At 33.7% G+C, this 17,765-nt stretch overlaps 1 protein-coding gene across 1 annotated transcript; it reads right to left on the reverse strand.

Moving 5' to 3' along the window:
- Nucleotides 1-1,660: 1,660 nt before the first annotated feature.
- Nucleotides 1,661-14,921, reverse strand: LOC123653467 (epidermal growth factor receptor). The gene is made up of 10 exons (XM_045589461.1): nucleotides 14,760-14,921; nucleotides 14,431-14,678; nucleotides 13,713-14,130; nucleotides 13,260-13,461; nucleotides 9,600-9,795; nucleotides 6,934-7,059; nucleotides 6,511-6,587; nucleotides 4,578-4,784; nucleotides 3,816-3,938; nucleotides 1,661-3,645 (listed from the first exon to the last, which is right to left on the reverse strand). Exons 1-10 carry the CDS (start codon nucleotides 14,844-14,846, stop codon nucleotides 2,597-2,599), a joined length of 2,733 nt encoding a protein of 910 aa, XP_045445417.1. The 5' UTR covers nucleotides 14,847-14,921; the 3' UTR covers nucleotides 1,661-2,596.
- Between the last annotated feature and the right edge of the window lie 2,844 nt (nucleotides 14,922-17,765).

Here is a 17,765-nt window from a genome sequence, read left to right on the forward strand (position 1 = left end):
ATATTTTTATTTACGTTCTTACAAAATATTTCTATACATGACATTTATCAAGTACAAGAACTCTAAAAGTATGAGAGTATTGAGATTTAGCTTTAAATCTTTCAAAACAGGTCAGCTTAATATTTATACATAATTTAATTGTTATACAATCCACAATGAAATATAAAATAGACTTATTTGAGTTTGACAATTTTTATATTTTAATTATTTCGTTAGTTAAAATAACGTTATTAGTATTAATAAATCAAATTTAACTTTGTCATTTTGATTAAATCAAATAAAATCTAATAAGCTTTTGGTAAATTTTAATTTTTTTAAGTTAGCTGTAATGAATACTTGTGATATAAGAATATAAGGAAAGACTTAGCTCGTTAATCGCCTTATTATGGTTGACCGCTTAGAAACATGATATGCGGTGAGAGTTCACATAACATTTTAAGCTAGAATTGTATATACTTTAGGTATAATAGAAAAAATATATGAACATTACTTACCATCTAATTTTTCTATATTGAGAATAAACCTTTGTTTTTACTTTCAATACACATGTACATACAAACTTGTACGTATTACATAATAGTCGCTAAATAAAAATATAGCACGATATTTACAAAGGTATATTTACCATGTTTTCGAGATTAAGATATTTACAACTATTATATAATTTCAAAAATCTTTATATCTCGTAAAACATATAAAGTAGTCTATATATTTGTTGTTACATAATATACAAGATCTTAAATATGTAAAACTTTTAGTTGTATTAACATTAGTCTATCCCCAACTACGAAAATGTAAATAAATAAAATACAAACAATAGTAATTGATGAAATTTTCAACAGTTCAGAAAGGTTTCAGGTTAGTAAAATAAACTGAAAGATTTGAAGATTGTTCAAGATACAGGAGTGCAATAAAAAAATTTAATCCCCTACTTTCTATTGCTTGATAGTAGAGCCCATAAACGTTTGCTGAAGCCGAACAATATTTCAGACTAACTTTGAAAAAGTATAAATTTAAACAGAATTCCTATTAGACATCTGTATTTATCTAAATGTGTTGCACGTTTAGATTTGTAAATATTTTTTATACAATTGCGGTTTAAATTAAAGTTAACATAAAAAAATTTGACACTATTTTTATTTCCTTTACGATTTTGTTAAAAAAAGTCGATGTAATGCACCTATTACAATTCGTAGTCGGGCAGTTTTTAATATTTCTTAATAAAAGAATATTATAAATTATCGAGTACGCATAGATTGTCATTGTCAAATAGGCTTCATAACTGGGCTGTGTGAATGTTTCGTCTCTAATTCTATGTTTAAACTAACAGGTACTTTGTGGTGAGGCACCATGGTGATGTGATAGTGTGGCAACATCTCAATGTTCTATGATATAGTTCAATGTAAATGAACTTATGTCTCTACTTATAAATGAGATATTAGTTATTGTCTCTACGTGACATTGGCGGAATCAACCGTGCTACTTTGGCACAACTGAAAGCCATTAAACCAATCAATCAATCAATCAATTAGTTATTGTTTTGAATGTGTATTTAGTAAGAAAAGTGGTCTCATCTTTATTATAATTAATACGCGTTTTTTCTGTGCTGCAAAACTCTACGACTTAATATAAAATTTAGTTGAAGTTAAAAGTTTAAAAGTATTAGTTTTTACGACTTTTCTTTTAATATACAAGTATGTATTATAAATAAATGGACTGAGTTTACGGTCAACAAGTGCTTATGATAATAACCGGAACTTACATGTTCGCAGAACAATAGTACGGAGATTGCAAGAACAAATATCTAAATCAGAAACAAATATTTATGAAAATAAATTAACTGGTCTTAGCGAGAATCGGAACCTCGCAACAGTACACAAGAACACATTTCATATTACTCTTTTCGAAAATGACACAATTTTAGGATCTATGACTTAGTTCATTAAACATTCGTAAATAAAAACAGATTCTATAGAGGCCAATAAAAGACCCAAAAACTGAAATGTTACTCATGATACAGTCGCCGCTGTAATATTCGTTTACAATGACATATACCTAATTACTTACATAGTTGTTAGGTAAAAGCAAGCAAATAAATAAGCTTTTACAACTGTTGTTATTACTTTTCGTCATACTTTCTTTTTTATATCATTTATTAAATCATTTACACAATACTAGAAGTATAACTTTTTTTACAACTTTTAAAACATTTTTTAGGTAATACTAGTGTAAATTTGTAAGCGGTACTTCTTTATTTTCTATATTTTCTTAACAAAATAAATTTTAGATTAGTATTATCTAAACGTTAGAAACAATATTACAACTAATAATTTCACAAAATTATTAATAATTTCAATTTTCCTATAATTTCAGTCGTTTTCCTTACCTTTTACCATTTTTAAAATCAAAGTAACCTTGTTTGAATCGGTGTATGAATGAAAATAATTTAAAACAATTACAATTCTCATAATGTACACGTTTTCATTTTTAGTCTAAGCTTAATTTTGAATAACAAAATATAAGTTTAATATTTGTACAAAAATTAAAAAGAAAAAATAGATTATATCCTATAAGCTTATCACACAAACTAAAAATTTTACTTAGGTTTATAAGGGCAAGGGGGCGCTGGACGATGAGGCCTAGAAACGGGCTCATACACTTCATCATACAAACACGTGTTTGTATAATTCACACTATTATAAACATCCGATCCTTCACCAATCTCACTATAAACATTACTAGCTGTATCATTAACCTCGTCATACAAAACATTTCTAGAAGTAGACGCACCATACCCAGCATAACCATACTGTCCATAATCAACATTCTGATATTTCAAAGCGCTGTAATTCTTAGAATTTTCGAGAGAATCACTAAAATTCTTTAATTTCTCTGCCTCCTCTTCGTACTTCGGCACATAAATGTTCTTTGCGTAGTCATTATTCGTTTGACTTCCAGAGGGTGTTGAAAATTTCGTGTAATAATCCTTTGTTTCCAAAATAAACTGCTGTTGATTCGGAGTTATCTCAAAGTTACTGTACATCGGTATATCGTTGTACCTGTCGTTATTCGTATTTCCGTAGTTCGAAGTCGATGCAACCTCCCCATACGCATTGCTATTCGCATATATATTTTCATTTGTATTCTTCGACCTGAGATTCAACGATTCAGAGATTTTATCGTCTAACGACATTTCAGCTAACGAATTAACGTTATCATTTATAGATGCCATTTGTGATTCTGTATTTCTGAGAGCATTTATAGTCGAATATGTACTAGTTAAAGTACTGTAGGTAGAAGATTGGCTCGTATTACTCGTAGAAGGAGCCACGTTGTTGTATGTATTTGCTTCTGTGCTTGTTGAGGCGTAATTCGAGTATGTTTGAGATTGACTATATCTATTATGAGAATCGTCGATTTGTATGTCATAGTTTGGTCTATGAGATTCAGTTTTAGCCGTCGGCCAATATGTTAATGAGGTGTCGAAGGGGTCCGGGTGAGGCGTGTAGGCTTGAGTAGTCGTCAAATTGAGGCCGTCTAAAGATTTGGCACCGTAGAGATTCGGTTGTGACGTCACTGGTTGTGATTCTGTGCAATATGTCGGCAGACTCTCTATGCTTTGTTGTCCCCAATCCAATTCGGGACCTTCAATAAATAAAGTTCTTATATAATATTGTATATTGTAAAACAATTATTGCAATATTAATACTGGAAAAAATTTGTGGAAATACACAGATTGCAAACGAGTCTCCTTTTCTATGTAAGTGTAATAGTGGTCTTGAAAATTGTCTGAATTGTAATATATAATAACTTACCAATTTCCGGCACATCGATTGGTTCATCTAATATTGATATATTATTGGAATTTGTCTGCTTTTTCGTTGGTGTTTTATTAATCGATGGAGGCAAATCCAAGTCGATGAGTAAGTCTTCTCTCACTGTAAAGTAATATTATAACTAAAACTGACTTGTATAATAGCTTAAATCTGGTAAATACAGTTTATTTAGTCGACTAACTTCACATCTAAATTATTATTTATTTATTTTTGAAGTTTATTGAAATTACTCCTTAAGTTCGTTCGTTGGTATTCCTTAAGAATCGATTTTCATATAATGCCTCGGTATGAAAGAAATAAAAGGAGACTGAACGAATGACCTCGTTGGGTTTTTTTAAATTATTTTGATAAATTTAATTCATTTATTTACCATTTGATGTGGTATTAATCTTTTTATTAGACTAGTAAGCCTTTTCTGTGCCTATTTACACATTTAGAATTACGTTAAAGAAAATAAAAATACATTTTAACTGAATTACCTTAACTTAACCGCTCTGGTGTAGTGGTTCGAGTTGTCGCCCAAAACACCAACAGTTTCCGAGTTCGATTCCCGCTCGGGATATTTATACAAATACACAATGGAGGGCACGTTAAGCCGTAGGTCCCGATTGTTATCATGAATACCTGATAATGATCGTTACTCTAAGTGGGGAACATATTCGCCAACCCGCAGTGGAGCTGCGTGGTGGATGAAGCTCCAATCCTTCTACTAAATGGAGAAAGAGGCTGATTGCGATTAACCTTGATTCAAACTCTTCGAATAGTTATCCCTAGTTGTTCTTGATAGTTTATCCGATTGTAACATAGTTCTATCGTTGATCAACTTGTTGTAGTTGAATTGTTTGCTGGCGTTGTTGCCGGCTCGAGTACTGGACGGTTGCGTCGATTCGATAGTACGACGCTTCCTTAGTACAACTTCTGTATCGTCTTGTACGATATTTGGTTGAGCTGAAAAATGTTTATTAAGATATATATAAATATTAATTTATTATATGCAATTTTTTTAGTACCTAATAAAAAAGCAAATAAAAAAGATTTTGGTATATACAGGAAAATCTGATTTTGTTTATTATATGTTCAACAAAAATACATGGACGCTTATTCTTAAGATATTTAATGTCTGTATTTTGAGCAACAGATGACTGGCACCTATTACAGGGCCATCGCCAAATGCACCAACGGGCCAGTGCTTAAGAGATGCTATCTAGATCTGACAAATATCTATATGACGCGGGTTAATAAATATGCGTGGTGTTATAATTTGACGCCAATGTCTCTGTAGGTGACGTCGTAGCCGGCTCTCAAGCGGATAGACCGATTTCGAAGCAGTTCGTAACCACATTTGCTAAAAATTAATCCACCAATTTGAAGAGTATCAGCTCTTTTCTAAAATAATGTAGCGCATTTTCGGCATAAAATAAAATTTCTGCGTAGGGAATTTCTTAAATTTTTATTTTAATACTAGCTGCCCGATAGATTTTCATTTATATAGACTTTTTTATTTTATTTTTTTAAGTTTTAGAACCTTCAGTGGGCCTTAAGGAACATACAAAAAAATAAATTAGCCGAATAGGTCGAGCCATTCTCGAGTTATGCGCTTAGCAACATTCATTTTTATTTATATAGATAGATAGATATATTTGTCATTTATCTTCGGTCAATGTTAAAATTAAATGCTCAAATTTTTATTGATATTTGCACGGATCAAAAATATAACATTGTCATACAGAGATAAGAAACAATTAACGTACATGTAAAATATTTTACTACGTACATCATAATACGTATCCGTCACACGCGTGATAAAACCCACTTAGTCATAGATTAGCAATTTTCAATGCTACGGACTTTTATGTCGTAATATTCAATATAATCGTACTGGTGAATATATTGAATTATCCGTTAGAGAGAATCTCGATTCAATGTTTAGAATAATAATAATCTTTGAAAATAAAAACATAACACTGAAAATTATTTACGAGCATAACTTTCGAACGACAGCTCTGTATTGCAAAATTGTTTTTTGCGTTCGTTATGGTCAGAAAATAGTTTGTATAAAATAAATTAAAAAAAAAAAAAAAAAAAACAAAGATATATCATTGAAAATAATAGTGCGGTATGATGTTCACCGGGTTAGCTGGTACTAAATAAATAAACGCCTCCCATTTAACACAAACACACACATTCAGAAATGTCTAAACAACGGTAAATCTTTTTATGTCCTTTTTTTTATATCACTATGTCGGCAAACAAGCGTACGGCTCACCTGATGGTAAGCGATTACCGTAGCTTATAGACGTCAGCAACACCAGAAGCATCGCAAGCGAGTTGCCGACCCAATCCCCAATCCCCCCAGGAGCTCTGGTCACCTTTCTCACCAACAGGAACACAATATTTCTTGAAAACAGTATTATTTAGCTGTGATCTTCTGTAAGGTCGAGGAACTACCCCAGGTTGGGCTGCTCCTGTTGTGCTCTACTTCAGTTAGGTCCTATACGCACATTAGACAGTTACTGTAACCACTGTGTCAACGCGTAATCCGAAGCATTTATAATAGAAGATTGAATTTTCATTAGTACTTTGACAATTTATATTTTATTAAAAGTATAATTACTTTGGACGAGAAAAACTTTTAATGAATATGTAAACACACAATTTTATTATTAATGCTCACCCTTTCGAACTGGTGAAACTGTTTGGGGCTTCTTTGCGGCTTGAATGTTTTTTTTCTTAACTGCTGTCACCAATGTACTAGAAAAAGAATAAGTTTCTTATATTTTTAGATATACTAAGTACAAAATAATGGGTAAGAGATAAAATGAAATATTATTATATAACAGCGATATAAATATGCATCTCTACATACATAAAATAAGCTAATAAATTAAAAAAAAAAATAAGATAGGAATCTTTACAAATATTAAATATGTTTATTTTAAACATAGTAGTTACCTTTCCACGCTTAGAAAACAACTATATTATGTACATAGAGAATGAATTTATTAAATATTTCATTAAAATCTACCCCAAGTTTAAAAGCAGTTTAATTTTATACTGTTATATATATAGTTTTCAATAAGACACACATTTCTCTCACCTGGGAAATAGTCCAACTTCGAGAGTTCTTTGGTTCTGTCCCTTCCACCAGTGAAGTTCCGGTCGTTTATCTATGAGCACTATTGCGTCCCCTGCTTCTATTGTCATTTGGCCTTGTTTTCTATAACTGAAAGTTTTTTTATTATTATTAAATACACAATAAAGAATATAGCCAACCCCCTTTAAGACGTCTTTCTGTGGGGGTCTTAAGAGGCGACTAAAGGATAACACAGTTCCACTACCACATTGGAACTTTTAAAGCCGACCGATGGCAAGATAACCATCCAACTACTGACTTTGAAATACACAGGCCGAAGACGAGCAGCAACGTCTTCGGCGCGATAAAGCCAGCCCTGCGGTCACCAACCCGCCTGCCCAGCGTGGTGACTATGGGCAACACACATGAGTTCACGCCATTTTTGGCGAGGACTTGTAGGGCCTATGTCCAACAGTGGACTGCGATAGGCTGAAGTGAACGGTTAATTCAATGTTATATTATAACAAAATAAATGAAATTCTCATGTAGATAGATAGATACTTTTTATTGTACACAACAACAATCAACACAATAACATATTACAAATAAAAATAAAACAGTGTACAAAGGCGGTCTTATCGCTAGAGTAGCGATCTCTTCCAGACAACCTTTGGGCATATAGGACACAGCGTAGTGAAAAAGCGGTAGGGAAGTGTATACAGAGAAGTGACAATTAGTGTCACCTAGAACAATATCAACTATCGAGTACAAATACACATACATATACAGCACAATACATACATACATACATAGATACATACATACAAACATATATATATATATATATATATATATATAAAATACTATACCTACATATAAACGAAATACATATAATATGAATAATAGCATAGAATACAAAATACAAGTGAAGCGATACTCCTACAATATGTTATGCAGAGATAAAAACAATTATGACGTACTAAGTGACAAATAGTGCGCCTTGAGGTATTTTTTAAAGCAAGACAGGGATTGGGCTTGTTTTATAGGAAGAGGTAGAGCGTTCCAAAGTTGAACAGCTTTAACTGAAAAGGAATTGGAGTAAAAAGAAGTAGTGTGAGCTGGGGTTTCGAGCATCAAAGTAGACTCAGATCTAAGGGTGCGTTCGTGTGTATTACAAAGATACTTGAAACGCTCCTTAAGGTACAGAGGTGTATCAGAATGAAAAAGTATACAATATAGTAGCGAGAGTATGTGAGTATTCCTGCGAAAGCGAATCGGAAGCCACTTGAGACAACTGCGAAATTCGGAAACGTGGTCATATTTGCGAAGACCAAATATGAACCGTATGCAAAGATTTTGAAGGCGCTCAAGCTTATTTAATTGCTCCTCTTTAAGATCAGGATAGCAAGTGTCAGCATAGTCAAGAATTGGTAGAAGGAGTGACTGTGCTAATGTAATTTTGGTAGGCAAAGGGAGGAAATATTGCAGTCGTCGTAGTGATCCGATAGCTGCAAATAGTTTACGGCTCATCTCACTCAGCTGAGGTGCCCAAGAAAGATGTCTATCGAAGATAATTCCGAGGTTTTTGACTGTGTCGCTGTAACTGATTACGGCGTTGTTATAAACGACTGGTGGTATAAGTGACCAATCTATTCGACACACAAATTTAGGACTACCGATAATAATGACTTGACATTTTGAGGGATTTATGTTTAATCCGTAGGAGTTACTCCATCTATATATGTTCTTCAAGTCATTATTTAAATTGCTTATTGATGTAGGTAAATCTGTCAACTTAGCGTGAGAATAAATTTGAAGATCATCGGCATACAAGTGGTAGAGAGAAGATATGCGGAGAGTTATTGAATTTATGAAGATCGAAAATAAGAGCGGAGACAACACGCCACCTTGCGGAACGCCAGCATTAACGTTGGACCAGTCTGAATATGAATCCTGGACACGAACGCGCTGCCGACGACCAAACAAGTAACTATGAAACCAATCAATTGCTGATGGAGATATGTTAAGTGAGCACAAAACAGCCAGCAGTAAATCAAAATCCACCGCGTTAAACGCATTGCTAAAGTCCAGCAAGGTCAACACGGTGAGATTCTGACCGTCCATTGCCCGCCTAATGTCGTCAGTGATTTTCACAAGGGCCGTTGCCGTACTATGACCTTTACGGAAACCGGACTGATAAGGATTTAGGAGATCATTGGAAGAAAGAAATAAAGTTAGCTGTTGATGGACAAGACGCTCTAAAACTTTGGACAGGAAAGGGAGAATGGCTATCGGGCGAAGATCGGAAAACGTAGAGGAATTAGGTTTTTTAGGTAGGGGAATGATTTGAGCGTCTTTCCAGCTAGTAGGGAATGTATTGGAACTTAGGGATTCGTTGAAAATATGGGTTATGACAGGAAGGACTGAGTCTATTATAGGAATGACCATATTACGGCTGATGTTATCGAAGCCCACTGCATTAGAACTAACAGCTAAAATGCTCTTCTTAACATCACATTCAGACAATTGTGTGAAGGTAAAAGTTGACGAAGAGTCAGGAGTTTCAATGGCAGACAGATGACTAAGACATGTAATTTTAAAGAAACTGAAAAAAGGTAGGTGACCGTTTAATGGTGCCGCTACGTGTGTGAAGTCAATAAAGAAAATAGTCGATAATGACAAACACTTACCTAAGACTAGCTATTGAGGTTTCAAACTTGTTCGTCTCCATGTACCTCTGTATACCAGCAAATGTAGGTCTTTCTTTGGGATTGAGATCCCAACATTGCATCATTAGCATGTAAACATCCGGTGGGCAAGCGTTGGGCGCTGATAACCGTTGCCCTTCCCGCATTATCAGACGAAGGATTTCTGAGCCGTTTAACCCTAGAAAATATTTGAAAAAAAAAAAGAGTGCTTTAGACCACACGACTGAAGTAAAACTTGTTTTTTTTTTTTATGTCACTAGGTCGGCAAACAAGCGTACGGCTCACCTGATGGTAAGCGATTACCGTAGCTTATAGACACCTTCAACACCAGAAGCATCGCAAGCGCGTTGCCGACCCAATCCCCAATCCCCCCAGGAGCTCTGGTCACCTTACTCACCAACAGGAACACAATACTGCTTGAAAACAGTATTATTTAGCTGTGATGATCTGTAAGGTCGAGGTACTTCCCCAGTCGGGCTGCTCCATATTTTGAGCAGGAAATTCCTGCTGTGCCCTACCTCAGTGAAAAGCCCCTACAGTAATATACGAAACGTAACTCTCTCTCTTTCTATCTTCACTAACTTATATCTCCTCCTCAACTTGCTTTCGCCTCGCCCGATCACACTTTTCGTAATGCATTCACCAGCTTACTCCCCAAGTCAAGTGTGCGTAAAGAAGTTTTACTTCAAAAACTCTTTCTCTTTCAAAGGCCCCAAGTATTTTCTCATGTGTAGGGGTTTCGGAAATACACTTAACACACAAACTAGTACAAACGCCAAAACCACGACAAACACCTATATGACCTTTATAAATATTTGTTTAGATCGGGGATCGAACCCACGTCAAAAATAACTGTAAGTGTAAAGCTAGTGCTGAAGACCTAAAGGATTTGCGAATCTGTGTTAGTTGAATTAGGCGTAAATGATTGTTTGTCATAAAATTGCTAAATGGAATAGCTTGAACTGAATATCAATTCACATAATAAAAATGTAACGGATCGCTGTCTATGAAATATATGTGGGAAAAAAAATTATTGGAACCTTTATCGTCGTCAATAACACCAAAAACAATGATTGTTAGAAATTTTGTCTGTTTGTCTGTGCGTTTGTGCAAGCTATTCTTAGAAACGGCTTATCTAATTTAGATGTGATTTTAGCTAATATATTGTGATAAGCTTCACTTAATATTTAGGGTTTGTTTCATATCAATCGGTACATAAATAAAAAAGTTATGCCAATTTAAAGAATCACACTTAACATGTAAATACCCAAAACGCAGAAAAAGTCGCAAGCACAACTAGTTATTTATTAAATCTAGTACGATCCACTATGATCTTTCTGTTTAACATTTTCACATTATACAACCACTATTAGTTATATTATAACAAATAAAGAAACATTTAAAGAGTGACTGTTACCGGTACCGTAGCGAGCTTGACGCGCGCCTGGGGCACAATAGCTTTTTAGCCCCGATTCGAAAACCATATACATAGGGTGCACTAAAAGTTCCGGAACTGGATAGTTACATAAACCATATTTAAAAAGTAATTACAACATTTGAAAATGGAACTCTGGCTGTAGAACGTAGTTTGTTTTGTGCGTTGCTTTGGGCGTGCGTTGTTTTGGGCGTCAAATTTGGTGTGGGACATAGTAACAGGTGACGAAACATATATTTATTGCTACGATCCCAAAACAAAGCAGCAATCGAGCGTTTGGGTCTTTTAAGGTGAGCCGAAACCAACCAAAGCGGCTCGCGTGAAAAGTGAATTTAAGAGGATGGTTTCTTCTTTTTTTAATAAAACTGGAAACGTGGCTACTGTTGCTTTAGAGAATTGTCGTACCGTGAATAGTGACATATCATTATAGAATAGGTACATGATGTTTTGTTTGCCGGAAGTTATTGACAAAGTGCGTAAAAATAACCGTAAACGCCGTATCTTCTTGCACCACGACAATGCTAGCTCCCACACGGCCAGACAGACAAACGAATTTTTGAAGGTGAAAAACGTAGAACTTATGAGCCATCCTGCATACAGTTCCGACTTGGCACCTTGTGACTTTTTTCTGTTCTCAAAAATTAAGAACCAATTACGCGGTCAACGATTTTCATCACCAGAAGAGGCCGTCGAAGAGTATGAAAAACACGTTTATGAGGTCACCACGGAAGAGTGGCACAAATGTTTTCAAAATTGGTTTAATTGTATGAAAAAGTGCTGTAACGCAAATTTTGAGAAACAATAAATTCATTTTTGACTTTAAATAGTAGTTTTTTTCTTATTCATTCCGGAAACTTTTAGTGTGCCCCACGTAATATGTCTAACAATTTTTTGTTATGCAGACAATTTGGCGCTTTCTTAGTAGCGCCCGGGGCATGGGGCAGCCCCGCCTTGCCCACCCCTCGCTACGCCACTGACTTAAATAATTTTATTCTTACGGCGACATTTGCTTCATCCCAATCGTACGAGTTAGTTGTACAAGTATGAATTAATTTAATTTATTTTTGTAAATGTGATAGAAATGTTGACCTTGTACATGTTAGTTTTTTTTTTCTTACTTGTCTATAGCAATATATTAATATTAGGAACAATAAATATCAACCAATCTAATAAGATTTAATTTCGAAGTGTCTAAAACTGTGAAGTATAGATGTCTGTCTGTAATTCTGTATGAGGTCAAGTCACTTACGACTTCTACCAAGAAAAAAACCATATTAATTTACTACGTACTCTATGACACGCGATATCTTTTTCAATTACATATTAAATTACTCTATTATCTGAAATAAGATATACCTATCATCCAATGTGTGGCATAGAAATAAAAATAATCATAACAAAATTCTACCCTTACCAATTATGAATTTTTTGGTTTGGTTTTGGTTCCTATGGTCGAAACGATTTTAAATTATCTTGATCAGAAAGTACATCGCATGTTTAAACGTGTGTTTTTAAACACGAAAGTACATATTATTTAATAAAATGTTATACATCGACCTTCACAACTGCTACGTTTTAGTCCTTACACATTGTTATATTATGTATGTTGTATATATGTATGATATATGTATAGTGTGGCACAGTATGGGTGTGTTATGAATGTCGAATGACCGTTTCCTTGCGACGGATATGTTCGATTATATATTCACGTATAGATAGCTCTATTTTCTATTGATAATGATAAGGTATGGATAAAAACATTTACAATGTAAGGGTAGGGCTATGGTGACTGTTTCAGAAATTATTTATTTTTGTGTTGTCTAAAATCACGGTTTTTTTTTGTTTCATAGATAGAAAATAGCAGCAATATAATTGCTTAATGGAAGTAAAATAGTGTTTCAATATGAAACAAAAAAAAAAAAAAAATGAAAATAATTTAAGAATTTCATTATTATTTAAATATGTCATAAAGAGAATACATTTAACAAGACAGCATTACTATAATTATAGTGTTGAGGTAGGGCATAGCAGGATATATCATTTTTTGGAGTGGGGTGGGGGGGGGGGCTTAAGGTCGGCAATACTTCTGGCATTGCAGGTGTCTATAGGCTACGGTAACCGCTTACCATCAGGTGGATCGTACATATGTACCAATCGTACCCACAATATACCTATACAACTGTATAAAAAAATATTTAAATAATTACCCATCCAAGGTTCTTCTCCAAAAGTATACATTTCCCACAAAGCAACAGCAAACATCCAAACATCAGATGCATGAGAAAATTGTCTAGATCTCAACGACTCAGGTGCGCACCAAGGGAACGGTACTCTACGTCGTTCACTCATCACATAACAATCGTCGGCATCTGGTAACGCACACATAAGACCAAAATCTCCAATTTTTACCTATAAGAAATTTTTCAAAATATAATAAATTACATTCTGTATATTCCTCATTTTTTATTTTAATTTTTTATGTTAGTAGAGTAGAAAATTTTGTATTATATTCAAATAATGCAAAGGGCAAAGAATTGTTATAACATATTCACATCATAATATGCTGTAATGCAAGATGTTGTTATTTATCTTTTTTTTTTTATTTGTATATTGCGTTAATTATTTAATTTGATGTTGAAATATAGTAAATAAATTATTACCAATTCTAAATTAGACAATAATATGTTTCGGCAAGCTAAATCTCTGTGTAAGAATCGATTTTTCTCCAAATGCGCCATTCCAGCTGCAACTTGACCCGACCACTTTGAAATGTAATTCAATGACACCTTGCCGTCTTGCGCTCTTATATAATCTAATAAAGCACCCATAGGGGCCAATTCGCACACCATCATCAATGGATGAAATACAACACCATGCAGCTTAATTAAGTTTGGATGCTTCAAGCTATGCATTGCCTCAACCTCCCGCCTAAAGTCATCGTAAATCCCGGGCTGTGAAAATGCATCAGCCTTTAAGACTTTGACTGCAACCGGCACCATTTGATTGGGTTGGTCTGACATTCTCCACTCGCCTCGTTTTACAACACCAAACGATCCATTACCTAATTCATTATGCAACCTGTTAACCATTTTAAATTTATTTCAGATTATTTAATTAGTACAATAGTTGATATTTAGATATGATAACATAACAAAGGTAAAATTACGTTTCTCAAAGTGTAGTATTACTATTAATAAAATTATATTTATGTTTTCATTGCTTTTGATGTAATAATCACGAACTAATAAATAATTCATCATAGAATTCCTATTTGAAAAATAACAATAAAAACATTTTTGATCAGAAATTTGAAGTTAAAATATGATCTAATGAAACACAGGTATCAAATGTAATTTCATATTAAAATAATATACTTACACAATATCTTTTTCTAATATTATACAAGTTGTACGAGCCTCACTTGGCACTTGGGGTTTTAGTGCTAGATCAGTCTTTTCTCGAGTAACGGAACCTGAACCAAATAATTTGTTCCAAAATTTTCTATTCCACAACTGCAGTTTCTTTTTTCTGACAGCATCAAGGAGTCTTCGAATGCCAGGCTTACTGATGCCAATTTTTTCAAGGTCTTCAGCATGTACATAGTCAAAATGTGCCAATCGCGTAATCTATAAACGAAAGTTGTTGTATTAGCGATGGTAAAAAAATTGTTTCAAAAAAAATTTTTTATATATATATATATCATTTACCTGTAGTTGATCTCTAATTGGTATATAAAACTGTTCCAATTGCACATTTTGTAATATGTCACATAACCAATCAGTACCCGATTCCATTTTGAGCGTAGTTGCTAACTTTGTATTGTGATTATTAGAAATCTTCTCAGAAGTAACATTTCCAGCAGGAAGTAGAAATTACTGTGTGAGAGTTCTATTAAACGATTATAACTTAAAACTTGTCGCAATTATTTGACAACCATGAGACTGAAATAAACATTCAGTCTGGTTGGTTTTGGTGAAAAAAATTTTTACGTTTTTATATTTTCCGTCTAAACACAAAAAAACAAACAAAAGACATAAATTACAATAAAGCTGCCTTCTATCTTCATCATTGATAAAAACGAACTACGAATACGATCTACAACTTCTACAAGTGAAAGAGACAGCAAATCATTCATCAATCCATCATGTTGTTTTAAAATTTATCCCCAATAGGGAAAGGCAAAGGACTATAATCCATACAGCCTAGTCTGAATTTGTAAGTTTCGTTCTGATATATCAAAAGGCCGGAGCCAAGTCTGAAGTAACTTTATTGTTCTTCTGATTCGATGACTGGTAGAGTAAGGCCGAAACCAAGTCTGAAATTTCATATTTTCGTCTACTCTTCTTTGTCTATAAGTGATAGGCGAGGTCGAAACCAAGTCTGTAATAGGCCGAAGCCTGAAATAACAAAATAAAATTTCACATCCGATGAATGAAGGTCCTGATCCTGTTTCAAATATCATTGATAGTATTGCAAATAAATTCAAATATACTAGTATAGTTATCCAAATTACTCAATAAATCTTGTGTATTGCGCGGGACATTTTTTGGTCCAGAAGTTGATAACAAGTTGGCTATAAATAAGAGGCGTTCCAGATTAAAAGCGGAGCATTCAAAAAATATGTGATCTAAAGACTGTGTAGAGTTGTTGGTGCAATGTGGGCAAACGGGCGATGAGATGATACGCATACGATTCAAATGTGCATTAAATCTGCAATGTCCAAATCTCAAGCGGCATAGTATTGTATAATATTTTCTGCTTCTATGTTGATGCGATTTAGTAAACCAAGGACTTTTTCCAATATCTTGATTTATCTGAGCATACCAAGATCCTTTTCTTAACAAGGTTTGTCGCCAAAGATCACGCCAATCAGATAGGATTTTTGATTTAATAGCAACTAATAGATCAGTGTATGGTACGGCAACATTCTCATCAACAGGGCTGCCGCTGTCACTGTCAACAATTGAACGTGCCAGAAAGTCCACATGTTCATTTCCCCTTACTCCTATATGTGAAGGTGTCCACAATAATTTGATGTTGTAGTTTCTTCTGGATAGTTGATAAAGGAGATGTCTTATTTCTAAAATGATGAAGTTTGTATTAGCACTGAATTGATAATTATCTAAAGCCTTTAGAACGCTCATACTGTCAGTAATGATCAGCCAATATTGATTAGTTTGTTTTTTAATGAATTCTAGGGCAGCAGTAATTGCTAGAGCTTCAGCTGTAAATATTGATATCTCCTTTTTCAATCTGACGCCTTGGCCAAACTTCAGATGAGGTACATAATAGGCCATGGAAACATTTATATCATTTTTTGATCCATCTGTGTAAACTTGTTTGAACTTATCAGAGTATTGTGCTATGAGGTTGTAAACTTCCTGGCGCTCTTTTAGCTTATGGTCAATAATAATATCGATTTGATTAATAAGACAGTCAAACTCCTTTTCGTAACACATCCAATTGCTAGAACTGTGTATTTTGTGTTGGTTATTTAGATTTAACATGAATGAATATTCGAAGAGAATAAATGGGTTATTAGAAGTTAATGGAGCATTTACAGGATATTCACTATGTAAGTAATTAAGCTTTTTAATTAGAGGATGATTACTAATGGAAAACAGTTTTAGCAAAAAACAGTATTTCAAATATTTAAATCTAAGGTGTAAAGGGGAAATGTTGCACTCGACCTGTAACGAATTAATTGGGGTTGTTTTCATGGCGCCAGTGATAAGTCTCAGGCTGTGATTTTGAATAATATTTAATTTGTTAACCAACTTGTCATTAGCAGAAAAACATAGAAATCCATATTCAAAATGACTGCGTACAAGAGATTTATATAGGGTAAGAAGGATTTTTGGATCAGAACCCCAATATGTTTTTGCAAGAGACTTTAAAATATTAAGAGCCTTAAGAGCTCTATCAACTATGTGGTCTACATATTTGTTCCATGATAAGTTATTCATGAATATAACACCTAAAAATTTAACTTCATTTGTGATAAGAAGAGATATATTATTATAGTTTATTTTAATTCTTTCAGACCCTACTTTATTAAAAATTATGACTTTAGACTTTTCAAAGCTAATGTCCAATGCAAGATAATTAAAATAAGAATTTAATTTAACTAAAGCTTCGTTTAACTTAAGATTTAGGGTAGTTATATTATTACTAGAACAATAGACTACCAAATCATCAGCAAACTGTAAATTGTATATATGAGAGCCTAGAATTAAGTTTAATCTATGTATATAAAGTGTGAAAATCAATGGACTCAAAATGCTACCTTGACATGTACCTTTATGAGAAAGCCTTGGACCAATAAGTCTATTATTATACTTAACAAATACCTTCCTACTGTGCAAAAAATTAAAAATCCATTGTATAACTTTTACAGGTAAACCAATCGCAGCTAATTCCGTGGATAGAATATGATGGTTAACATTATTAAAGGCTCCAACTACATCGAAGAAAACTCCAGCGAGAGCTTGCTTTGATTGTATAGCATTATAAATATCAAGATGTAAGTGAGCAATGCTCTCCCTTGAAGACCTGCCTCTTCTAAAACCAAACTGATTAGAAGGTAAAATATGATTAGACTCTATGAAATGTTCCAATCTTTGTTTTAAAAGTTGTTCAAATATTTTTCCCATGCAAGAAGTCAATGCTATAGGTCTATATGAATCAAAGTTAAACTTGTCCTTGTTGGGTTT

This window comes from Melitaea cinxia, chromosome 5, assembly GCF_905220565.1.
Source record: "Melitaea cinxia chromosome 5, ilMelCinx1.1, whole genome shotgun sequence".
Taxonomy (NCBI): domain Eukaryota; kingdom Metazoa; phylum Arthropoda; class Insecta; order Lepidoptera; family Nymphalidae; genus Melitaea; species Melitaea cinxia.